At 44.0% G+C, this 27076-nt stretch overlaps 1 protein-coding gene across 3 annotated transcripts in view; it reads left to right on the top strand.

The window, feature by feature from the left end:
• LOC135896956 (DNA (cytosine-5)-methyltransferase PliMCI-like) overlaps positions 1-27076 on the top strand; it is a 186984-nt gene that overhangs the window by 133301 nt on the left and 26607 nt on the right. For all 3 annotated transcript variants that reach the window (XM_065425518.2, XM_065425527.2, XM_065425510.2), the window contains exons 25-29: positions 9736-9887; positions 13470-13601; positions 20556-20758; positions 22479-22584; positions 24089-24229. In XM_065425518.2, the coding sequence (XP_065281590.2) occupies positions 9736-9887; positions 13470-13601; positions 20556-20758; positions 22479-22584; positions 24089-24229 (734 nt within the window). The remainder of the gene's footprint in view (positions 1-9735; positions 9888-13469; positions 13602-20555; positions 20759-22478; positions 22585-24088; positions 24230-27076) is intronic.

Genomic DNA, 27076 nt, shown 5'->3' with positions numbered 1-27076 from the left:
AATTACCTGAAGTAACGGAAAACTGAAAATGATCAGTACAATTTTTGGACAAAGGTGTGCTCAGCAATACAGTTTGTTGCTACATTGCTTGAATGATAATTGCATTGAGATGGTGGTCTTACTCCATCAGCGTGAACAATCCATTTTCAGTACATTTTGAGCACACGCAACAGCTCTTCTACTTGTTTAAGGTTGTCGTATATACCATTGAAAAGCTTATTTCTTGTAGATTCTAAATATAAGAGGATATGTAAGCTTAAACAATAAATGCCTGAGAATAAGCCTAAGATACACGGTTTCTTCCCAACTTGGGTCTTGGTTGTGACCATATTTTGGAAAACCTAATGCAGTTACAGCATTCTGACTTTCAATGTAACTTACGCACACATTTATCTATTTCCTAGACCTAGTTCAAGAATCTTCTATTTCTACTTTCATGCTATTTTGCATTTGAAAATAGCCATATATAGTAACTTGCATTGTAAACCGCCCGGCAACTATTTATTAATGGAAGCTGAATTTTTGAGACAATATAACTTGTAGAATGTTCACTTGGAATGCAAATTTTGATTAATGTGTGTTTTATACTTTTCTTAATAATGCGACCACGATTAGGCAATATTCAGAATATTGGGTTGCACTTGTGACCACTTTTGTGGGACACTTCTAAAGCCATGACCCTGAGGTTCCGGATTAGAAACTAGAAGCCTCAATTCAAAATATCAGTGGCTATGGTGTTGGGCTGCTGAGCACGAGGTCGCGGGATCGAATCCCGGCCACGGCGGCCGCATTTCGATGGGGGCGAAATGCGAAAACACCCGTGTGCTTAGATTTAGGTGCACGTTAAAGAACCCCAGGTGGTCAAAATTTCCGGAGTCCTCCACTACGGCGTGCCTCATAATCAGAAAGTGGTTTTGGCACGTAAAAAAAAAAAAAAAAAAAAAAAAAATTATCAGTGTATACATTTCCATTAAAGCAAGTAGCCACATCGCAGCAGATTTTCTTTTTCACTGTGACTGTTAATAAAGTCACCATAATCTTCAAACTGTGCCAAAATTTTAACGCGTGTCACTCAAAATGAGCAGGTGTAGTCCCTCTGTATCTTTATACACATGAATTGCAGCAAAGAGCTGCAGGAAAAATGTTCATCAGTACTGAGAAAAATTTCACCTAGCACTACCTACACAGACGGAACAAAAATGTTGAATGGAGAAGTTCAGTATCCCTTCTCAATGTGGCATTTTACCTCAGTTGTGAATGTTTGAGACCTCTCCAATGTGGGCTCCCTAGTAACACCCATAATGCATTCCATTCGTCTTGTGTGCTGCTGTTGCCTACTTGTTGCTGGTCTAGGTTTGTGCAGTGTAGACAAAACTAGGGCACACGGCAGCCAAGCAGTGAGGAGAACCGGATGCATGTTACACGAAGTGTGGAGTGATCTCCTATTGGATCGCTAATATTTGCCTGAAACCTACATTCAGCCAGTTAGACAGTCTTACTGTCAGGGCGATTAGAGGCACACAGTGACGAACTCATTTTCTAGAACTTTCTTCTGGTTGGCGACTCAACCTATAGCTTCCACAGCACTGTAGCATGATGGGATATAATTTGTTGTGCAAAAACAGAGCACATTTCTTGTGGTTTATGTGTTGTCTTCCCCTCATCCTGTTTTTCGATAGCACCTTTTCGTCACACCCACAGCAGCTGTCAACAGTGCTTTCTTTTTTCTCTAATGAGCTTGGGCACAAGACGAAAAAAATAAACGCGTTAGAACATTTACAGTTACAGTGGGGCTGGGAACAGCATTCTCGAATTGAGGCACCATTCCTTCAAACAGAGGTCAACGCACCACGCAAGGCACATATATGTGTGCGATCGTTACACATTAGTCCCACAGGATTTCCTTATTATTGTTGTTTTCTATGAAACTTTATTTAACCCCTCGTCTGGCACTTTGCACATGTAACATGAATAACAACATATTCAAATGAGGGAAACTTGTGCCGTTAATCTCAGTGTCATGAGTGTGATATCATGCCATGGCAGCTGCATTTTGATGGAGGCAATATACGAAAATAATTGTGCAAAGATTATTTGAGACCCCAGGCAACACTGCAAATGAAATACATGCAGTCTCATGTAACGCACATGGAATACTTTTGGCTAATGACTCATTTGTAGAGGTAATGGCTTGCTTCATGTCTGCCTAGAGAAAATGGAGCAAAAACAGTGCAAGGGACCCATTCTAAAATAAAATATGATTTTTTGCTATAATATTGTCATGAACAGTGACGAAGAAAAAGACGTAGTAGGGCTGGGTCAAAGTCTCTCCTGTCGGACTGCAAAAGCAGCTAAAACCTGTGTGCCCTGTGCTGTCTTGACAAGCCAAGTGTTAGCCGTTTACTGTTGAGTGAATACTCCCCATAACATCTTTTTGGCGGAGGTTGTGGGCTCTATTCCTTCCGGCCTTAGATTGTCAAAGCGGCAGCTACGCTTCTCCCGCCTCCATGGCCGAAGACAGTACGCCGCCGCCGCAGCCCACGCTCGCGGGTCCGGCAACCGTGGTCGTTTCGCATCCTCTCGATCCCGGCACATTTTGCAGTACGGGCAACAATGACATCGACAATTGGCTCCTATTGTACAAGCATGTCAGCAAGCACCACAGGTGGGATAAGACGCTAATGCTCGCCAACATCATTTTCTACGTACGGGGCACAGCTCAAGTGTGGTTTAACACGCACGAAGAGGAACTTACGAGTTGGGACGTATGCGAGGAGAAGATGCACGAATTGTTTGGCCAATCGTTCGTACGACAAATGGCAGCCCAGCACGAGCTCAGACATAAACGGAATCATACGTCACATATATCCAAGACTAGCTAGCCTTGTGCTACACCATTGACAAAGACAATGCCAAAGGTGGACAAGGTTGGCCACATTTTGAAAAGCATAGCTGACGATGCCTTCAACATACTCATGTGTAAGCACTGCAACACGGTCAACTCCATCATAACAGAATGCCATCAGTTCGAACAAGCGAAAAGCCAGCACGTTACTCAGCGCTTTACCAGACTCCCGAACACGGCTGTGACATCCTCATGCAAAGATTCCGTGACGCCCCCTCCGATCTCGTCACCTCCCAACCTAACCAGGATTGTTCGCCAGGAGTTCGAAGCTATGGCTCCAGCTGCTTATCAGCCACCTGCTCACAACTATTTGGCAACAATATCCCTCATTCAAGTTGTCATCCATCAAGAGTTTGGGAATATGGGCATTCCACAAGCCACCTGTCACGCACCTCAGCCCATGCGCGCTTCCAGTCCTCAGACTGAATACTACACCGCCCCAATTGTTGCTGCTGCCACTTCCACTCCCAGATTCACACTCCACTACAGAAACCCATCTGAGCGGAGGATGCCAGACAATCGACCAATATGTTTTTCTTGCTCTCGAGTCGGCCACATTTCAGACCACTGCCTCAATCATATGTGTTATCGACCAAGCTTCCCCGATGACCACCGCCAGTATCGTGGCCCGTCTTCTAGCACACCTATTCTCAACGACCACCTTCTGGCCCGTGAACCTAACTGTGTATCTTTGCATTCTGCTCCAACTTACACTGATATTGCCGCTCCAGGACACTGGTCTAGCCGATCGCCGTCACCTCAGAGTCGCCAGTCGCGCTCCCCTCAGCGCAGTCGCTCTCCCTTCCCCCGCTTACTCTGGCCACCACTGGGGAAACTAGCCAGTGCAGCTCCGAGAGGTGAGGCTGCATTGATGATCAGGACCGAAAAACGTCTATTGACTTCCATTACAAGACGCAATTTACTCGGTGTTCTTGTTAACAGTGTGACCGTTACTGCTCTCATTGACACAGGCGCCCACATATCTGTTATGAGTTCTACGCTCCGACGCCGCCTGTGAAAAGTGCTGACACCTGCCGTCTCTCCTACTGTGCGAGTAGCTGACAGCACCCAAACACATGTTCTTGGTATGTGCACCGCCCACGTTACTGTCGCCGGCCACCACACTTCAGTTCTGTTCGCTGTTCTCGACACTTGCCCACATGATGTCATTCTTGGTATTGACTTCTTGACAGCCACTCTTCCTGCATTTTGTGACTCGAACTGCCATTGTGTCCTGATGATGCTGCATCACGTAACACTTGCCTACGTTCTGTGGAGTTTCTATGACTACCTGCTCAGGCTGCTACCTACATCCCTTTGTCACCGTTTCCCCCAGTCCCTGATGGCGACTATGTGCTCACTCCCCTCACAGATCTGATCCTCTCGCGCAGCATCGCACTTCCACACACTTAGTGGTTGTTGCCAACAATAGAACAATGCTTCCAGTCCTCAACTTTTCTACTTCAACCCATATTCTTCCACAAGGAATTTCACTAGCCAAACTGTCACCACTAGAAGAATGTACAATTTCTGCATTCGCTGCTGACGATGACACCGTGCCCCAACCTGTCATACTGTCACCAACCAAGGCTGTTCTGAATAAAATGATATCCCCCGACCTCTTGCCTTCCCAAAGTCAAGCACTCCGTGTTGTCCTATTTTCGTACCATGACGTTTTTGATGTTGAGAACACTCCACTAGGCTGTACACATGTCGTGGCCCATCGCATCGATACGGAGATGCCAGCCCCCTTCACAAGCACCCTTACTTAGTGCCTCACTCTGAGTGCCAAGTCATCCTAAAGGAGGTAGAGAAAATGCATGACAAAGATGTTATAGGGCCTTCCTCTAGCTCTTGGGCATCCCCTGTGGTGCTTGTGAAAAAGAAGAACAGCTGGTGGCTTTGCATCAATTATCGCCATCTCAATCAAGTAATGAAGAAGGATGTGTATCCTCTCCCTCGAATTGATGATGCGCTCGACTGCCTCCATGGTGCCAGATATTTCTCATCGATAGATCTGCGCTCGGGATACTGGCAAATTGCCGTCGATGACTGTGACCGCGAGAAGACCGCTTTCATCACACCCAATGGCTTCTACCAATTTAAGGTCATGCCTTTTGGGCTGTGTAACGCACCTGCAACTTTCAAATGCATGATGGACACTCTTCTATGCGGTCTTAAGTGGTCGACCTGTCTTTGTTATCTAGGTGACGTCATCGTTTTCTCGCCCAGCTTTGAAAGCCATCTCCCTCGTCTGTCGGCCATTCTCGATATATTTCACCAGTCTGGCCTCCAGCTCAGTTCCTCTAAGTGCACCTTTGGGTGCCACCAGATCAAATTACTTGGACACGTAGTTGATGCTACGGGTGTCCAACCAGACCCTGACAAAGTCTGTGCCATCTGTGAGTTCTCAGTTCCGCAGTCTATGCATGAAGTATGCAGCTTTCTTGGGCTCTGCTCTTACTTTCGCCACTTTGTTCTCAACTTCATAGACATTGCTCAACCTCTCATGGACCTCCTCAAAAAGAATGCGACCTTTTCTTGGGGTGCGGACCAAGTGACTTCCTTTGCATCGCTGATTTCTGCCCTCACATAACCACCTGTGCTGGCTCATTTGGACCCAGCTGCTAGAACAGAGCTTCGCACCGACACAAGCGACCACGGTGCTATCCTCGCCCAAACACAGAACGGCGCTAACCGTGTTATAGCATATGCTAGTCGCCTCCTGTCACAGTTGGAAAAGAATTACACTATTACTGAACGGGAGTGCCTAGCTCTCGTCTGGGCTGTCGTGAAATTCTGTCCGTACCTATGTGGACAGCCATTCGTGGTCATAACAGACCATCATGTTCTCTGCCGACTCTCAACACTTGAAGACCCCACAGGGAGGCTCGGCTGTTGGGCATTACAATTAGAGGAGTACGCGTTCTCGGTTGTGTACAAAGCTGGCAAGTTACACACTGACACCGACTGCCTATTCCGTCACCCCATTAAACCATCCGACTCCACTGAAACAGACCTCGACACCTACGTCTTAGCAATCACAGACTTCACCCATTTGGCCGACAAACAACATAGAGATCCATCGTTGCTCTCTCTTATTGACCGTCTGCAATTCGGCACCCTCCACTCCTCACTCAACATGTTCTTGCTTCAGGATCACATTTTTTAGTGGCGCAATGTGCACCCCGATGGCGCAGAACTCCTGCTAGTTGTCCCGCATCTACGTAGAGATGTCCTCGTCCAGTTTCATGACGCCACAACTTTCGGGCACTTAGGTGTCTCCAGAACTTGTGATTGGATATGACGACGTTTCTTCTGGAAGGGCCTTTATTGTTCCGTTCGATGCTACGTAACATCTTGTAACCTGTGTGAACGCCGCAAGAAACCTGTACCTGTGTGAATGCCGCAAGAAACCTGTGACTCATCTTGCTGGTCTCCTTCAGCCAATTGACATTCCAACTGAGCGATTTTATTGAGTGCACCTGGACTTGCTCTGCCCCTTTCCAATTTCCATGAAAGGAAACAAATGGATTGCAGTCACTACAGATTATACCACGCGATATGCACTTACCCGAGCGTTGCCAACCAGCTGCGCCACTGACGTAGCTGACTTTCTACTGTGCAACGTCATCCTCCAACATAGTGCTCACCTACTCACAGATCGTGGTCGGTACTTCCTGTCTTGTGTGGTCGACAGTCTACTTCACCACCTCATATCACCCTCAAACCAATGGACTCACTGAAAGCCTTAACCATACACTGACCGACATGCTTTCCATGTACATTTCTGATGATCACCATGATTGGGATGTTGCCCTTCTGTTTGTCACATTTGCATACAACTCATAGTGTCATAACACTGCCAACTACTTATCTTTCTATCTTCTCTTTGGCCGCCATCCCTTATTACCCTTTAACGCCTTGCTTTCTTCTAATCCAACATCCATCTCCATGACTTCCTATGCGCAAGATGCCATCACGTGTGTGCTCGTCGCATGCACAGTAGCCCGCGCTCGGCTCTCATCATCGCAGACCGCACAAAAGTCCATTTGTGATCGTTGACACCAGGATACTGCTTTTCCACCGGGCTCTCTCGTCCTTCTCTGGCTCCCATCTCGTTGTGTCGGCCTCTGTGAAAAGTTAATGTCGCGGTATGTCAGGCCCTACTGCGTGCTGCGCCAGGTGACTCTGTCACCTATGAGATAACTCCCATGGCATCCACTTTATCGACGCCCCCACCACAAAGTGACATCGTACATGTTTCCCGCCTCAAGCGTTACAACTGTGACCACCCATTTTGAACACAACCAACACTGGGATGGTGCTTTACCAGCCGAGGATAATTTTACGAACAGTGGCAAAGACAGAGACGTTGTAGTGGCTAAGACAAAGACGTAGTGGGGCTGGGTCAGTCTCTCTCCTGTCAGACTGCAAGAGCTGCTAAAGCCTGTGTGCTCTGTGCAGTCTTGACTAGCCAAGTGCTAGCCATTTACTGTTAGAGTAAATACTTCCTGTAACAATATATATGTGCTGTGCACTGTCGATTTCTTGCTGGACATCAGTTTGGTTTTTCATCATTTGGGTACACGGACTCAAAAAGCTAACCTCAGTGTCCAGTTTCCTGAGAGAACAAAACGAAAAATTCTGTCTGAAAGATTTCACTACGTCTTTTATATATGCTGTCCTTTAGGTATGGGGGTCTTGCCTAGATGCAATGAGGTGCATTTTTAATCCACACATTCACTTTGTTCTTCCTTTACACTGCCCAAATGATCATGGGCCAAATCCAGACATCTGCACTGGCAGCGTTGCAGTGTAACATATTCGGCGTTGCAGTATAACATATTCAGTCTACTGGTGGAGCGGCGATTGCACAAAGCCTGCAATTTGTTTTGAGATAGCGTTGAACTGACCTTTTTCTTTTCTTTTCTTTCTAGTGGAATACATGCACTTATCTGCAAAAAGTCATAAAAGCTCGCAACAGCTATCTATACACATGTATGGTAGGCACTCATAATGCTAATAATAATCTTTACTGCCTTTTGTATATCATGCACATTCTCGCAGATTTTATGCAGTTTAGCAGATTTTTTTTTTTTTTTCATTCCAATATGCTTCTGTAGGCTGTTGAAGGCTGACGCACACTTTTGCCATTTGCACAGGGAGCACTACAAGGATGCACTTGTAGACTTACTTTATATGCTAGCGTAGAGTAGATATACTGCTTTTAGATCCGATCTTTTCTTTTTTCCTCATGTACTAGAACACTAGCTTAGCTCGTGGCCACAAGGCAAAATACACATGCGAGCTTGTGTCCACGGCCTGCGTAGACAACGAGACTGTAAAGGGACGTGCACATCTTGCTTAAAATGTTTGAAAAAATGTTTTGCATTTTAAAGAAAAGAACGAGAAACTACTTTCGTCTATGAGAAAAATGGCTGCTACAAAGACAGCACTAGCATAAACTTGTGTTGCCACCTGCCTGCAGCTACAGAAAGTAGCCGTCCAGGGATGCTGCTGCATGTTGCTTGCTCCTCTGCAACACATGGCAACCCTTCCTGAATGGCTGCTTTTTGCAGCTGCCAGCACGAAATGGCGCAAGATTATGCTGGTGCCATTTCGGCAGCAGCTTGTATCTTCATGAACGAAAATGGTTTCTCATACTTTTCTTTTAAAGAACAGGCAATTATCTGTGCCAAGTACTACACTGAAAGATGCAGACTCCAAAATGGGATTTTTCTGTTAAATTTAAGTAAGAACAGTGCAGCAGGAAGTACAAATCTTTCTTCAAACGTTTTAAGTGCAATATGCCTGTCCCTGTACATCTCAGAGAACAAGACAGGTCTGGCCATGCAACATGATAGTATGCTGAGCAACTGCTACCTCCATGTGCACAGGCCACCTGCTCATAGTGTTGAACCATCTATACTGTGGCCGCAAAGCTCATTAGAGCCTGTGCAATTTTCTAGAGCAGTCAGAGCTTGATACCTAGCTGGCACCTGCGTATGTGCTGAAAATTTGAGGGGCAATGCTGCTGGCACGGAACTTCCCGAACCATTTATAAATAATACAAACACTGTAAATAGCTCCTTTTTTCTTCTCCTTGTCGTTCTCTCTCACTCTGCCTCCGTCTACTTGTTCCTAGGCTGTACATAGCTGTTTACACTGTCCCCCTCTTGGCCGATGTTCAGCTGTTTACTGTCCACAAGGCAGTTACGGTTGGGACAGCAGAACCCCCTTCTTATTGTTCTCACAACCACAAATACAATAGTTTGCTCGTCCTTTGTGAGTGGCAATTGTGTTGTGATTGTCTCGAGCGCGATCCTAAACATGGGTATAAGAGGAGACACAGTGGTCTGCTCTGGAAAATTCTGATTGTCGTGGACACAATCTAGGTTGGTGGACAAAAAAGGTTTTTTTTTTATGTTTTTCCCTCCTGCTACTTTTAATACACAATTGACATTAATCGGTGCAGGCGACGAGCAGTGTGCTTCACAGTGAGTCATGCCATTGTACAGCTGTACTTCTGTTGACACTGCATGCAGCAACAAAACGACAATGGCACGCCAAGGCAGCACTCATCACTCACAAACTATAAGGGCTTGGGTGGGGAGGACACTTTTCTCAATTGAAGCAGATCCCAGGCCACCACACCTGTGCTAAATAAGCAAAAACCAGTTTCTTTCTTTTTTTTTTCCTCGTTAATGACTGAGTGGCATCGCCTGGTGGTGGAATCTGAACTATTTCCAAGATGGTTGTCGGGATCCCCACACCTTAACGTCGACAGCCATCATGAGGTGGGCTCTGCTGGAATTCTTATTCTACAGGTTTCTCCTGTGGCCTGAAGGCAGTGGGCGCCATCAAATCATGCTGGGCGGTGGAGAACAGTGAGGTGGCATCAAGGGCTTTCCAGCGCAATTTTCCTGAGTCAACAGTCTTCACCCAAGACTTCAACTCTTTTCTCAACGATGTGCTAGAGGTATTTAACTCATTTTGCAGCATTGAAAGGATGCTATAGATACTAGCTACACAAGTGAGTTGTAGTTGTTACAAACTAAGTATCAGCTGCACATTTTACTGCTCCATTTGTTCTTTGGAAGAGCGGTGTCATTTGAATTGATGGGATTTACTGGAAAGTACTTCATGCTTTCAAAATGTAAGAAAACCTGATTTCTTGTCTAATAAAACTGATTGCGGCTCTAAACATAAAATACCTGTGTGCAATACATAAAAACATGGCTAGAAAAACCTTCAGTGTGCGTTGAAAGTTCTTATTAAGCATTTGATGCAGTGGTGAAAATGCTCGCATCTTCACGTCCAAACGTGAGTCATAGTAATAAAGACAGTAGTTTTACATGCAGTCAGTGTAGTGATTTATTCCTTTTTAAGGAGTTTGAGGAGTGCCTGTTTTAGAACTGTTCAGCTTCTTGTATTCATTAAAGCTTCATTGAGGCATAGTTGGCATCTAAATTACTTACCTGTATTGCACTGTGGCTGTAGTTATACAGAGCATGCAGAGTAGTGACAAACTCAGATATATACAGTGACAATCTGCAGTTCAATGAGATCTGCGATATAACTAGACTCTCTTTTCATTTCATGATGTTAGTTCCACGTAACACTACATATGTTTCCTGTGATCTAGTGAGGTAGTTTTGTTCCACAGTTTGATTCTAATGAAGTCTGCGCACATTACATGCATGTACACGCCTGCATGACATGTACACGCTTCATGACGCCTGTGGCAGAAAAGGACGTTCCACGTCTGCCGCCAAGGTCTGTGAGTGGTGGCACTGGCTAACACTCCCAGGGTTCTACTAGGAAACATAAATACCGAAGAAAGTGGATGGGGAAATGGCGCCGTGGTAGCTCAATTGGTAGAGCATCGCACACGAAATGCGAAGGTTGTGGGTTCGCTCCCCACCCTGCGGCAAGTTGTTTTTCCATCCACTTTCATTTCCATTAATTTATCATTTCTTTATTTCATTTATTAAGCACAAGTAATTTCTCCTATGTTGTCCTTGGTGTCAGTGTTTGTTGCCTTCTTATGACATGCATGTACACCAGTGAGAAAGAAAGTATATGGACCATTAACTTGCTGAAAAAGCTCAATTTATTCATAATTCAAGCACATAAACTGAAATTGGCAAGTGCATTGGAATGTTCACAGTGGCAAGTTTGGACAGCAGACTTTAATTTCAAGTTACATTCATAAGCAGAAAAGAAAATCAGTTTTATCGTAAAATCCTTGGTTCAGATACATTTATGCAGGGGAGTAGTTGTAGCTTTTGTGGCAAATAAAATGAAATGAAATAAAAGGAAGCATCACCTGACATTGAATTGGTCTTTCGCAAGAATCCTGTCACGCGAAAATGTTGGTGAGTAGTGCAAAACACCAACCATTGAGCAGAATATCGAACTCACTGCGTCATCTGTTGTGCCAATATGGGAAGCAAATTAGGCGTACCTTTTTTGTGCTTACACTCTCATGGATGTGTTCTGAAGCATGCCAGTGGCCGAGTGTGGCTTGAACTTGGCTGAGTCAATGCCTGACTACTCCCTAAGACATGAAGGAAGGTGTTCTTATAAGATTGTTAGTCAAAGCATCAGCAGAGCAGTGTTTGTTGCTGTTTCCTGAGTAGAAAATGCATGTCCTGGTGGTTCAAAAATGCAACTATATTTTCTAACTCTGGAGCAGTCTTCTATAAAAATAAAACACCTTGGGTGTATTGAATTTACTTTTAATTCAGAAGCACAAACTGAAATTGACAAGTGCACTGGAATGTTCTCAATGCCAAGTTCAAACTGCAGTCCTCAATTTCAAGTTACATTCACAGGCGGAGAAGAAAGTCAGCTTTATCACGAAATGCCTGGTTCATTTACTTCTGCACTGTCCTGCTGGTGGAGGAATTTCAAAACTACAGTGGACTCCCTTTAAATGGAACCTCAAGGGACCAGGGAAACTGCTTTCATTGATCAGGAGTTTCATTTATTGAGAGACAAAGCTGATACAATTGCATGAATACAAAACTAACCAACCATGAGGATGGTGTTCCATTTAAGAAGCAGTTCCGTTTATCAAGATTCTACTGTAGTTGGAAGGAACAAAAGTCGGAACAAGGAAAAGCCAAAGGGGTGCCAGTCACTGTAGTGACAAAGTTGTGAAATACAGTTGAACCCACATATAACGATACCGGTTTTAAAAATATATCGGTTATAACAATGAGAAACTGCTGCACCATCAAATTTTGAATGTTTTGCATGGTGAAATAACCTGCTTACTACAATGTCGCAATGCCACATTACCGGTTATAACGATGAAGTCTTGCTGCTTAGTGTCCGAGCCGAAAGGTAGTGAAATGCAAAATCCTTGAAAAGAAAAAAAGAAAACAAGAAATTCGAGCGACTGCACGATGGCCCGCTGCTCAAACGGCCGCCACGCGCTCATTTTCCAGCCTTCTCCACATGCCTCTTTCCCATCGTCCTTCCACCCCTCCGAACATGAATGGCCTGGGCCCCTATTGTTACACTGCGTCACCCTCTGAAACACGAATGGACCATGGCAATTGCGCTGCTCAAATCTTGCTCATTGGCTGGCTGGTTCTTCATTCAGCGCAGTTCTGCAAACAGCATAATCGTCGCCCATGTTTGTTTTTGTTGGTTGCATCGAAATTGTTCCTGGCCACGTGGTTTCTGAGCCTATTTTGACTCACCGCCAAAACGGAAGATGACTGACCCGCTCGCTGATAATCGGCAATGCATGATGTTGCCAGTGAAAAGAAAGTTCACAGTTATAGATTTGGAAACTAAGTGCTTCTAACTGATGAGGCGTTCATCGCGAACATGCTTGCATCGAATAGCAACGGCGACGATGGCAGTGATGACTTGGTAGGGCAGGCTGCCTCAACGTTGTCCTCACGGGAGGTCCGGCAGATGATTAAGTCCCTCCGGGGCTTCATACTTGCGAGGAACCTTCCACTGCACTACGTGGAGCACTTGGATACTTTGGAGAAGGATGTCAGCAAGGCTTACGGACATAGGGTTTTCTCATGCAATGCAGTGCGACATACGTGGCGAGACGCTTGTGGTGATCTTACCTCAGCATTTCTTGTGGATATCTCAAGCTGACAAGCTACCATGGCAACCTCCTCGCATTTTTTAAAAGGCCCCTTTTGGGCCCACGAAAGCGCTGCCTCAGCGGTGCTTGCATATCGCTTGCCACCCGTTTCCCTTCTTTGCAGTTATAGCAGTGGCATTCTTTAATGCCGATAGCCGCAGCTTCTTACACGTGATTGGAGCGCCCAGGAAGCAGTTAAACGAGTGAGCACAATCAGCAGCCGGATGGAGGAAGGTGGTGGGGAGGGGCACTGGCCTCCCCGCCATTATAATTTGCTAAGATCAGCTCTGCCATCCCCCTATTTTGATTGTTTCATGCAACCTGGTTTTAACAATTATCGGTTATAACAATGGAATTTTCGTGGCATTTGAATATTGTTATAAGGGTGCCTGACTGTATTAGAAAATGTTTGTTTTGTAGTAGATCGGTATTATTCTCGTGCAGGGCAAGATGACCAATTCAAATGGGCAACAACTGCCGCAGAAGGGAGATGTGCAACTGCTCTGTGGAGGGCCCCCATGTCAGGGCTTCAGTGGGCTCAACCGTTTCCGGCATACGGAGAGGTCTTTACTCAAGGTATGTCTTGCCTAACTTCACTTAGTAGAACACGGGATAACACAGTTAGCGCAGGTTCACTTAAATCTGATTTGTCACTTGTAAAATTCAGGGTGTCGAACTGAACCTGACCTGCAATTCGTACCTGAATAGGACTTTCGACTGGAAGTGAAAATGAACTCATATATATATAATATGTCCCTGAACTCAAGCTGAAAAGTAAAGTAAAACAAAATAAAATAAAACAGTTTAAGCATATGCAGCAACACGGGTTTCCAACAAATTCACAGTACTCTGAAGTAAATTTATTTGTTCAGTTGGCATGCCCTGCTAGCAAGATGGGGACCGATGCTGGGTATATGCTGGTAATTGCAACTATACCCGAGCCTTTACCATTGTTATACTTCGGTAATTACAACAACCGTGGCAGGGCACTTTTGGACCGAGGGTAGCTGTCATACGGATGCCCTTAATGCTGATGTTCAGCACAACAGTAAACATCCGTGCTAGAACAGTGCAGTTGTGACGGGCATGGAAAGAGATCTATAGGTGAAACAATTGCTCGCAAGTCTGCCACATTAATCCTGCCTGTAGCAACATAACCACCACCACACATTTATGCTTATGACATTGCATATCATGAGTGGCACTCCTGTTGCTTTTTCGAAGCAACCAGAGCTTTGAAATGCTCATTGGCCACTGCTATCTCCAGAACAATGACATGCCCTCAACTTTTTGCTGGGCTCATATGGGCATTTTTTAAAAAGGTGCACCATACTATGGAGGCTTATTTTTTTCTTTTTTCCCTAATATTTAGGCAGCATCTAGGCTGGGATAATGTAACAATTCTATTTGAGTGCTATTTCTCATCATGCTTTATAGAAATCCGAGCATCACTTCATCCGCATTATCAGCGGAATCATCGGCTGTGAACAGCAGATGATAAACGAGGCCTAGAATCGGGCAAAAGGAATCACTATATAGTAGACCGGCCCTGGCTTTGCTTATGAGGCACTTTTGGTGTGCGTGCTGCAGAACATCAGCAAAAAATTTTTTCTGTGCTGAGTGGGTGAACTGTAACATTTTCTGCAATTTCCTCTTCTTTTTTTACTCCTTTATAGCCCTTAAAATAAAATTCATTCTTTTGCAATACAGAAAACTGGCCGATCTGGTATAGGTTCATCATTTTGAACTGTAGCACAAAAAGAAGAAGGAGACACAGATGGTCGCTACACTTGCAACTCAACTTTTATTAGAAAATGGACACTTTGCAAAAAAGCTGATGTGCATGCTCGCAAGTGCCCTCTACGCGGTTAGAAAGCTAGCAGACAACTCCCCACCTGGCTGGGCATTCCGGCACGCTCAGGCAAGCTCCCGTGTCTACGTTTCTGAATGGCGTGCCAGCGCACTGTGTTGCGTACGGATGTACAAATTATTATGGCAAGAACACTGTTGTTTTTGTTTTTTAGTTGTTTCCGCCCACGTAGCGATATCCACTAAAGAGAGCGTCAAGGATGAATGTCATAAAGCGGTTGAACGTGGACAGCTCAGTATGGTAACCAAACGCGCACTCAGGGATTCGAATTTGCAGTGAGCACTTTATAACAGGTATACGTCATGAATTTTGACCTGTAATGAGTCTTTTGTATTAATATTTGCCCTTCTTCAATTTTAGGGCAGCCTTCAAACTTTTCTAGCCGCTCTGACTATGTGCCAACTGTTTTCACGTACACCCAAACTTTCAGTCAAAGTGCAGTGCAGTGGCACGGTCATTGCATGGATAAAGAGGCATGTAACAGCACGTTAATCACAGTGATGTAGGATTTCGGTGTGGCATGTGCACGGCGGCATCAGCTAGTAGTTTCAGAGTGCGCTCTCATGCTCGGTGTATACATTCATAGCTCTCGAAATCTGAACGTGGGCTTGCACTGCCGGCGTGTTGCTGGCTTAAACCATGGACTGTCAGCTAGTGGTTCCAGGGTGCTCTTTTGCACTCAGTGTAGGCTCATAGCTCTCAGCATGTGGGCTCACTCTGCCGGCGTCTCGCCGGCTCGAACATGTGCGTGTGCACCCGTCAGCTAACACAGGGATTTTTATTGCGAGACGAAATGAAAATCAAGGGCCATATTTGCTATTGATTATCTTGAAAATAATATCATACCACCTTGCACGTCGCTACGCATTCGACAGCACATAGACTGGCTACTTGATGTTACGAGTAATATGACATGAATGCAATCTGTTGGGAAACATGGTGCAAAGTCCGCAATCATTCTATGCTGTCACTTGAAGTGCGAGATAAGTAAGCGATACGAAGCAAAGCTAGCCGACGGAATGCAGCCTGCTTCGACAGCTGATGATGCTACAGATAGTATGTGTTAGCGTCTATTCACGGCACTCCAGTTCATCCCTGGGCTTCATTTTAGTTTTGGTTTAATACATACATGTAACACTTTGCACAGCACTAAATATGCATTGTAATGCATATAGTTCAGCTTCTACAACACCGCAGGAAGAGAAAAGCAAGATTGAATCCACAGACGTTAAATCCAATGGCGCAAGTGCAAGCTGCCTCAACAAGACCCACTTGTGGGTCACTGGCGCTCAGATTGAGAATAACGGTCTTCACATAACCTTCTTCTTTAAATGCCCCACCACGATGGGCCTGACACACGGTCGCAGTTTTTAAGTGCAGGTAGCTCCACTCCTGGTCACTGGTGATCGAGCATCGCAAAAAGTCACAAGTCTATCCTGTATCCAAAAAGAAAACAGAAAGCAGTGTTCCTCCAGCATTTTGACGCAACATAAGACGACTAAACAAACAACACAAGCTGAATTTTACATGATCAAACTTGATAGCACAGGTAGCAACAAGGCAACAATGGGGAGTGTTTGTGACACAAATACTCTCGCACCAAGTGCCCCAAACACTTCCTCATGCCTACGGTAGGGGGCACTCACTATTTTGCAAAGTGTCTATTGTGAGCTTAAATAAAAAACCAGGAGTGTATGCACACATGCAGCAGAACATGAACGCCACCTTCAGGAAAAGAACAAAACATCAACATCGAACGAAGTCATCTGCAATCAAGGTATGAAATTTCAACCAGGTTTAATTTCATATCTTGATTGCAGATGACTTCATTTAGATTTATGTTGATCTTCTTATTTTTTATTGTTATGTTGTGGAAGTGACATATTTCATGTTTTATTGTGTGTGCATAAGCTCATGGTATTTATTTAAGCTCACAATTTCCTAATAAAAATTCACGGTCAAGTGAGTGATCGCAACACTTGCGCCATCTCTCATATTGCGCTGCAACCTGACCGACTGTCGCCACCACTAAGCTGTGCGGAGAAGCCGGATCACAGGAGACGCGAGACATGCGGGGGAAAACAACATCAGGGGACGCATGAGAGTCGTGCATCCCCACAACGTACGATGCAGATCTGCATTGTACATACATGACATTCTTATTCTGAAAGTGGTTACAAGATAGTTGAATCCTAGATATGCCAAATGCCATTTGGAGGCAACAAAGAAGACCTTGTCTTCAAAAACACACAAACTCAACATGCGCACTAAAAGCATGGAGTGTTCTGGAACATCTTCAGTACCTCACACACATGCATTAAGTTAGAACATACTCGCCAGATGGTGCTAAACTTCCAGACAACTTTCCTTGGCTATGAAGCAAAAGCTACGGGCTACTGTACTGCTACTGTGTTCGTACGCAATATAGTTCAGGTGCGATCGTCAACGGTTTTGTTTCCACCATCCTCACACAACCTCTTTAGTTTAGTGTAGGCAGACACAATTAAATTGGCGTGAATCAATGTTTATTCACATCTGATATGAACGAAGTTCTGAACAGCAAGCATCACAGCCTGCGTCGGAGCTCTGAAGAAGCCATATGGCATCAGGGAGGAATTGGATATGCAACTGACACTGGCATCGGTAGAGCCGGCGCAGCAGTCAGCTCGCTCACTCATTTGTACATGCCGAAGGTTACGATTTCCAGATGGGTTCATTTGGTTCCCGTGCAGAAGCTGCAAACACTTTTTTTTGTGTGCTTCAACAGTCAAGTTCAACAGTCTTTTGTTGCTGAAGTTGGTCAACAGCCTCTTAGGGGAGTTGATTGGTGGCACAGCAAGTGACAAACACTCACCAGAAGACACAGGTGCCATTTTGCATTTGATGAATGTGCAAAACGTGCGACGGTCTCGGATGTGCAATAACTCGAAAGAGCAAGCTAAAAACATGATAAAATACCATAGCTGACTAATGAACATTACGTATTGTTTCAAATTGGGGACTGTAGAAACAAAAAAAAAAATTCTATTACCCTTGTAGGAAAACGTGAACAAAACTGCAGTACTACTTCCAGCACCGGTGAAAGAGGCGTGCTTAGTTTCCGTAGCCATCGCTTCATAGCCAAGAAAAGTTGTCCACAAGTATAGTAGTAAAATACTATGTGTTCTAGAAGTGTTTGTATGTAATTATACTCATCTTTTATTATAGTCTTAGGTGTGTTCTCGGCATGGAGGAGTATGATACCATTCTCATGTTCGTACAACATCTACAAGTCACTTGACCTACTGTTTTTTTCTGGAAGTGGTTAAAGATAACCAAATCCCAGCTATGCCAAACTCATGTAAAGTCAACAAAGGAGGCCTTGTCTTCCAAACATAAGTTACTGTATCCGATATTCCTGAAAGTCTATCTCTGCCTCTTCTTGGCACAACTTGCACATGCAGATGAGTCATTAGCCCTGTGCAACGTTTCACTGAGGTGGAAGACAAAGCAAACCACAACGAACTGGTTCATGAGCCAGTTCAGTGTTGCAAAGTGGTTCAGGAATCGTTATATTTCATTTGTCCAAACCAGAACTGAATCAAAATGAAAGAGCAGTATGTTGAATCCAAAACTGAACTGGGCCGGTGTATATATATATATATTTTTTTGGAATTGATATCCTGGTGAAAATTGCATTTGTGGCAGTATGGCAGCATTGTGCTCATACATGGACCATAGAATAACACAAAATGTGAAAACCGAGCAGACTTGTGTGATGAAGAATTGTATTACATGTTCCGGTGAAGTTGTGAGTGTGCCTGGCAGACGAGTGCATTTAATGCTTAAAAGACAGTGATGATGAACTGTGTTGTTTCTGTGATGAAGTCATTAAAAAAAAAAGAAGAGGTGAATGATCTCTCCAAAAGGAATTGGCCATAGCACTAATGTTACACTCTGCAGAGTAATGGGTCATTCTTGTTCATCTATCAGTTTCATGCAGATGGGATTTGTTTCTTTTAAATTTTTTGTAATGAACCCATCTGTACTGCCAATTAAACTGAATCCTGAGTGTTGCCAGTTGTGGTCATAATAGTTGATGGCACCAACACCACGGTGGCAGGTAGCCTAAATTACTTGGTAGAAGCGCATCTGTACAAGCCATTTTGGCATTGTCAGGCCAAACCTCAGTTCAGGCGACTCATGTTGACACACCTCTCATGAAAAGCTTTGCCTGACACTGAGATTCAGTAAATGTCACAAAAGCCTTCAGCTTCTCATCTATGAAGGGTATAATTTGCTCAGAGTAACATATGTGTGGCAATGTTTGGGCTTGTAGCTGGTCTCCTTAAGCTTGTCCCCTCTTCACTGCTGCCTTTTAGCAGTGCTGAATGTGTCTTTTTCCTTCAGCACTTGCATTGCCAAAAGAAGAGTTCATGACATCGAACAGCTGGAAGGCATCCACCTGGAAAACACTTGGGTGACTTGGTGTCACTTGTATGTGCAAATAAATAAGTTTTACATCATGTACATGTCACATTCATATAATGAACAATTCCTTTCAAACAAGTACCATTAACCTGCGGAAATTAGCACACAAGCTTTTTGTCAATAGTTGCCAATGGTTTGATCCTTACAATTCATACTTTTCATTCTTTGCATCATTGCTTGTTGGGGTTCTTTGTGTTTTCCTTTATTCTGCAGAGGGATGCTGAACCTGTGCTAACTTATTGTTTTGTGCAATTAACGTAATGTATTGTGGCTGTATTTTTAATTGCAAAGTGAAATGATTTTAAACATGGCTAACTGAAAGCAGTGTCTGAAATGACCAGGTGATAACATACGTTTTTGTCTTTTCTCTCAGGAGCATGGCCGTAGTGTAGTTATTGCAATGCTTGACTCAGGAACACATAGTCCCTGGTTCATTGCCAGCCCTTTCTATGTTATTTTTATGCTGATAAATAATTTTTGTGAAATATGTACAACCTCAAGATTTTCACAGAGGCGCTAGGCATATTATGCCGATGCATTGTAATGTTAATGCCAAGAAGTCACTTCTTCTGTTCTAGAATACCAGAATAAGAGAGAGAGGTAGAAAAGGATGAATGAAAGGCAGGGAGGTTAATGAGGACTGAGCCTGGTTGGCTGCCCTACACTGGGGGAATGGAGAACGGGAGGGAAAGATTAAGAGATGAAGAGAAAGTCTGCTGTGAATATCGCCGACGTATAGTAGCAATTTTCTGCTCTGTGTCACAGACGGTCACTCAGTCTGGATCACAGATGGTCACTCAGTCTGGTAGCTTTCGAAAATTGCAGTAGCACTTTTGTGGATTTTTATAGCTACAATATGGGAGGCCATTACTAGAATGACAGTATACTAAGAGCTGCCAAGCTGCTAATGGATCAGACAGATAGTAATAGGTGTTGGCTTTTGGACGATAAGTTCACTAAGATAATAGTACTGCAATTTCTGCATCAGAAGGGCCTCCACGTTTTTATTTTAATAAATACTCATGCTGCAGGGCAAGCTTCACGAAATTAAAAAAATAAATAAACAAGTTTTTGCCACTGGTAACCATCCAGAAGTGCCACTAGTGGTGGCAGTACAGGGAACATGCAACACATAAAGCAAGGGGGTTACTGTCTTTCTACAACTTATCAGACATCTCATTGTATTGCAGAACTCACTGGTGTCATCGTACCTGAGTTGCTGTGACTACTATCGGCCACAGCTGTTCCTCTTGGAAAACGTAAAGGGCTTCCTCAATGGCCATGATGGTCGGATGTTGCCGCTGACTCTGAAGTGCTTGTTGCGGATGGGCTACCAGTGCACCTTTGGCTTGCTTCAGGCTGGCAACTATGGTTTGCCCCAAAGCAGGCGCAGGTTTGCATATTCGTTACCTTGCATTCTTTGCAGTTTTTCTGGCATTACACAAATTGGATGATCATAACGTTTCACATCACGACAAGGTGTTCCTACACTTGTGCTATGCTAAGGTAGTTATTTTCTTTTTTAAATTCATGGACAAGTTATTATGTAAATTGATTGACTTCTAGTGTCTAACAGTTTATCTGGTTCATGGAAAAGTTGTAGACTGTTTTATTCAGTGCTCCGCCGTATCATGTATGCACTGGCACCTTCTGTGAGCAGGTTGATTTCGCTGCCATACTAGCTTGGGTGAATGCTCTGTGTTTTATACAGTAGACTCTGGTTAATTCGATCCCAAGGCCCATGCATTTCTATGGGCCCGAACTTTCCTTATTTCTATTCTAAAATTGGCCTTCACCGGATAATTCGAACATGATCCATGTGCATGACCCCTATGGTGACCCAAATAGTGACCCCTTTAGTGGCAGCATGTATTGGCAAAGTTTAGGGGACAGTGAACGTGTTGTACATACATAATTTCCCGTCTCTAAAATGCCTATTTTTGGCTTCTCCTGTGGAAATTTTCAAGTAACAACAGTAGCTCAAAATGTCTTATTACGATATTTTGGGGGAAAATTGGGGGCCGTAAATTCCCTGTGTGGTGCAATGGGATACGAAACCAAAACCATGTTTGCAGCATTTGTATGGCTTAATGCAAAATAACACGGTTGCGTTGTAGCAAAGATGACTTAATAACCGTGCAGTGAAGCTGACATTAAGAAAGCGGCTGCCATTGTGCAACACATATTACACCCTTGCCCATTGTTCTTGCTAAAAAACGAGGTGTGCATTAGATTTCTACTTTGTTTTAGAGCATTCATGTAATTTCTGTTAGTTTTTTTACTTTGAACACCTATAAAGCAATGGGGGGGGCGTCTTGATGCTCAATTCAGGAGCCTGTTGGAATCTGGCAAATACTGCCAAATAGATCAGCGGAGTGTTGTGACGTTTTTCTGAATCTTGTTTAATTCGCTTCCCCTTGGACAATTCGATCAATTCCATCGGTCCCATCAGGGTTGAATTAACAGAAGTCTACTGTATCACATGTACACTCGGTTGCCGTTACTGGTGCTTGTTTTCAGACTGGCTTGGTCTACTTAGTATGACATGACGTCTCCTACATTGAAAATCATTCTGTGAAACATACTGAAGTGATTTAATTCGACATAGCCGTAATTTCTGCTGCCAGTGAGACGGACAGAGCACCCAGGCCAATGCATGTGCACAGTTGAGCTTGAGGTCCGCTGTTCTGGCATCGCTACCTAGGTCATGTGAGGCATCAACTAAGCTTTATTAAAAGATGAAACTGGCTTCACTATTTATATAGAAACATAATAATCACTGCTACAGCCCATGTACCCTCATTACAGTAGCATGCTTGTATTTCAAAATTTTGCAGCCCAGTTATAGGGCCCTGGAACAACTAGTTTAAAGCTGCCATACAATCTAGATTGATCTTTTTTTTGTTGAATGTCACAGTCATTGTCCATTTGAAACCACAATCACCTCTTTGACTACCACCAGGGTAGTGCTGGGCCGCACAAGATTGCACAGACATAGAGTCTGTTTATTCTGCAGAAGGAGTGCTGTTATCTTACTGTATGTGCTATTATGCAGTTGTACACATATTTTGGTATAATTACTCATTTGGCAACTTGCATTCTTCTGCTTGCAGGGTCATTATTCTGGCAGCTGCGCCAGGCCAAGTCTTGCCCAGGTTTCCCGAGCCAAAGTCTTCATTTAAGTCTCGTGAACAGTCATCAATCATTCAAAAGCAAGAGGTTTGTTTGCCTTGAATAAGCACTTCAAAATTAGTGGCATTTTATTTATACTTTCTTTTCATTGATCATGTGAGATCTCTTGACTTTACTATGAAAATTATTGTTCACGCACATTGACAAACAATGTAATGTCAATCGCACTGCAAGTTGCAGCAGTGTATTCAGCTTGCATGCATAAAAATGTTAACAAGACTTGCATCAATTAGCAGATGCAGGATGAGTCACTATGATTTAAAAAATTATGCAGGCCAAACTCAATGTTGGCATCTAAATGAAGCGAAACTTTCACACTATTTTTAGGGGTCTAGTTTTCCCAAAGGTCACGTGAAGTCACTTTGAAGGTTGCACGCAACAACTGTGTGACTTTGACTTAAAAAGAAGAAACTGCAAGTTGACTTTTCTTTTTTCACAGCGTGATGTCTTGGAATGTGCAAATGGTGTCTCCAGACAAGCTTTGTCCTTTTTACCATCCTTGTTAGCGAATCACTTACATAAATAGTATGTACACTCTACATGGGGTTTCCAGGGAGTCACTCTAGAGGGTGCATGCTCAAAGAGGCAGACACAGTGAGAAGGGCAATAAAAGGAGGTTGAGCCATTACATACGCTTGTATAGATTCCCCCTTGGCTTTCTACAATGGAGGAGCATGCAGGGATACCGGCAGAAAGGTCAAGATGGCCAGTAGTACGAGACGTACTTGTATACATTTATGGCATCCAACTCATCATTAAAGACTGAGTCGATTGCCCCTCTACTGGAAGATGTGGTGGCAAACTCATTTGGTGGCATGTTGAGAGAAGACTTCATCTTTAGGCGGTAGGTCTCCTTCATGAAATTCAGGATACACATGCTTTCAGGTTTGTAAAGATAGATTTTAAGTTTCCCAATGACAAATAGAGGCATCATCTTGTCTGTTGCATTGTCTCAGTCTGGAATTACACACTGGGGGGTAAGCTGAACTACACGTAACGCTCTCCTTTGTGTGTCCCTTCCCCCTCACACCCTTGCCCCAGCCTAATGCTGTGCCTCTCTCGTTGCCCCCAACCACACACCTCCGCCACATCTGGAAATACTTTGCTTGTCTCCAACTTTGAAACACTGCTGTTTTCTTGCATTTCTTTTAAGGGTTTGTGCTGAGACATTCCTCTGAATCTAGTCAACAAAGAAAGCTTTGCTTTATAAAGTCACTTGATGCTTTGGGGTCTAAAACCGCTGATTTGGGAATTCATCTTAACTATATTTGAACTCTAACTACGTCTCAAAAGCACGTATATAATAATGAGAGCCTGTTGTAATATAGTATTCAAAGATATTCAATATTATGTTCTCAAATAAATATCATTTGAGCAGCTAGACATATTGAATGTGTACTAAAAATTGTAAGTTTATCTGCACATTTTTGCTTGTAGCTGTATCTGAATGTTTGGTCCAGCAGTGTTTTGTGCATGTGGAACTGCATGCCGTATTTCCTGAATTTGCCAAAACTCTTTTTGGTGCCCACAGTTTCACCCAGCGACAAAATGGTCCAGGCATGCGCCACTGCGGACAATCACCTTGTATGATGCAATCTCGGATCTGGCTAGCTTGGAGCTGGGAACGCCTATGACTGGCACTTGCAAACCTGTCACACACTACCAGCAAATGGTTTGTTGCACTGATTGCTTCTCTTTTAAATCAGATTTGGCTGGTGGCATACTGTGTTTGGCTCTTCATGTTTCGTGATTAAAAACATGCTGATCCATCGCAATGTTTGAATCTAAATGACGCAAAACTTGTTTGAATTAGCAAGGTAGCAGCAGTAGTGAATGACGTAGTCATTTTGAGTAATGCAGGCTGCTCAATTCACCATGAGGTAATGCATGTTCATTTTGTCACTGTCATGTACAGAAGAACAGAGGTCAAGGTGGCCACACATGTGTACCCGACTATAAGAATCTAGGTTTCTTCTGATGTAATGCAACAATGCCATCCAAGTGCAAGTTGTGTCAAATTGTTAATGTGCTTTTAGTGGTGTCCATTTGATTGGACCATGACTGAGTGCTGGCACTGCAAGCTATCCTACCACCACAGCTAAACGCCCTGACCTAGCCAGAATTACCGTATCAAGGACGAAGCACAAGAAGAATATGACACCATCACAACAGTTCACTGTTCTGGCTCAGGTGGGGATGAAAATAAAATGGTCTGTAAATTTGCTTAGGCGCAGGAGGATTGAGCTGCTGAATGAGAACATGCCTTACGCATGGAGAAAGCAGCTTATGTACGTAAGCAAACTAACAGTGAGTAAAAATCATGTTCAGACCTTGGAGGAACCAGCTTGTTTGCAAGGCTAGTGTACGCAATAGAGAAGTTTTCTCACCTTTGAGCTACATGATAGCACAGTCCTCTTTACACAATTGTAAGGATTTGGTTGAAATAATATGTGAATGCAAGGACTAGTGGTATAACATGTTGGATCTTGAAGGCACAGTCACAGACATGGCAGCTGAAAGCATTGAAGTTGCTGCTGTTTCGAACAATTTTTGTGTGTATGACTTGCGTGCTTGGTGACAAGCACGTCTTAATTTTAGGCATGTGCAAATAGTGCTTTTTCACTTCGAAGTGAATACAAATCGAATACGAAGTGAATAGTTATCCAATTCGAATAATTTCAAAGCGATGCGAATATCATCGAATCGAAGCGAATATTTGGGACCCCTAGTACAAAAGAGAAAAATTGATAAAGTGGAGTACATAATCTTGTTACAATGATCTCTGCTGGCTGTTTTATCAAGTATATTTTTGAACCATTATAAATGTGAGGCAACGAGTAACAGGCATGAGGCACGAGACTTTTTCATTTTTCAATTTATTCAGCTCACTGTGCACTGCTCACCCAGCCTTTCATTCTAGTGCATGTTGCTATGTATGAACATTAATTGCTGAACATGCTCGGGGAGAAGGTGTTCTCTTCTAGTAGTGACAATACATGTATTTCCTGTTGACAAAAATAACCTCTCACTTGACACTTGGGTTGCCGGCACTGACAGGCATAGCCGAGCTAGCTTGGACAGTGACGGGTACCTGACTTCGCTGAAATTTTTACACCACAGAAAAGGATTCTCCAGGCGGGGCCGTACAGGTGAGTGGAGGTACTCCTCTACCTCCTCCATCAGTCACTGGGAACCAGTGCTTGAAGTGGTGGTGGAGGCCAAAGTTCCAAAAACATTCCACACATCACTAGAGACAGCTTGTGCAGGTGCACTGGACTCTTCCTTGTCACTCCCCTGAGGCAGTCTCCTGTCCACAGCTGAGCGGAGTAGATTTTTCAGCCGCCGTTTCTCACTTGTGGTGTCGTAACAGACTGCTTTAAATCGGGGGTTTAATGCCGTGCTCAAGGCATATGTCACCTGCAACTTTGTGTCCACAAACCTTGACTTCATGCTATGAAGGAGGTTTCCTGCAAATACAGACTCCTCCCCACAACTCTGCTGTTGCTGGGTGAGCAGAAGTCGCATGCAATGTACTAGTGGCGCCACTTGTGAAAGAGGGGTGCTTTTCGGAGCAAGATTCTCTTGTTGCATCGTCAACACATTTCAGCACTGATGTGATGGATGTCATCAGATGCCATTCACTTGAAGTTAGGTTTTCCAATGTGTCCTGTTCTGACAGGTTCGAGGAAATTGGCTGACAGAGCTTTAAAAGGTGCAACATCATTTCATATTCACTGTTCCATCATGTCGCGACATCCTGCATCACTTCAAGGAGCTCTAAGCCCATGCTAACATGAACCTCTTTGAAGTGATTCCTGGCCTGGGAACTCCTCTTGTAGGGCCCAACAATTGCTCGGGCCTTGACACGCAGTTGCTCAAAATTCTGAGTGTCCTTTTTCGCACACCAGGTGCACAATTGTAATGTATGCGCAAAGCATTGTATACTTGTCCATCCTATTCGCGATGCACCACCTGGGAAGTTTCTAGCATTGTCAGTGACAATGAAAACTAGAACACCTTGAGGCAGTCCCCGCTCCTTTGCCAAGTCAAGGAGGATGCGCTTCAAGTTGTCAGATCTATGGCCTTCGGGCATGTGCCGGCATGCAAGGTGATAAATATGAAGCCGGAACTCATTATCAACGAGGTGGCATGTAAATGAGACATAGCTATCCCCGAGCCTCGACGTCCACCCATCAGCCGTCACCGAGTAGCATGGGGTCCCGTGGGTGAAGGGATTTCACAGCTCACTTTTAATCCATTCTGTTTCTTTGGCATAAAGTCCTGGCACGACACTCTGAGAAAACGTAGTCCTCGATGGGACCTTGTACTCAGGCACTGCGGTGTGCATCAAAGACAAAAAGCCTGGCTCCTCAACGATAGAATAAGAGTGCAAGCCAGTGGCCACAAACTGCACAACCTTCATTGTTAACATTTTTGCACGCTGACTGTCACCTTTCAACGTCGGCTTGAAGTAGTTACAGCTAGCAACTCTTGTGTCTGCCTTGTTGGTGCCCGTTGT

This window comes from Dermacentor albipictus, chromosome 1, assembly GCF_038994185.2.
Source record: "Dermacentor albipictus isolate Rhodes 1998 colony chromosome 1, USDA_Dalb.pri_finalv2, whole genome shotgun sequence".
In the NCBI taxonomy this organism is placed as follows: Eukaryota; Metazoa; Arthropoda; class Arachnida; order Ixodida; family Ixodidae; genus Dermacentor; species Dermacentor albipictus.
This window is presented reverse-complemented; position numbering and strand designations above follow the sequence as displayed.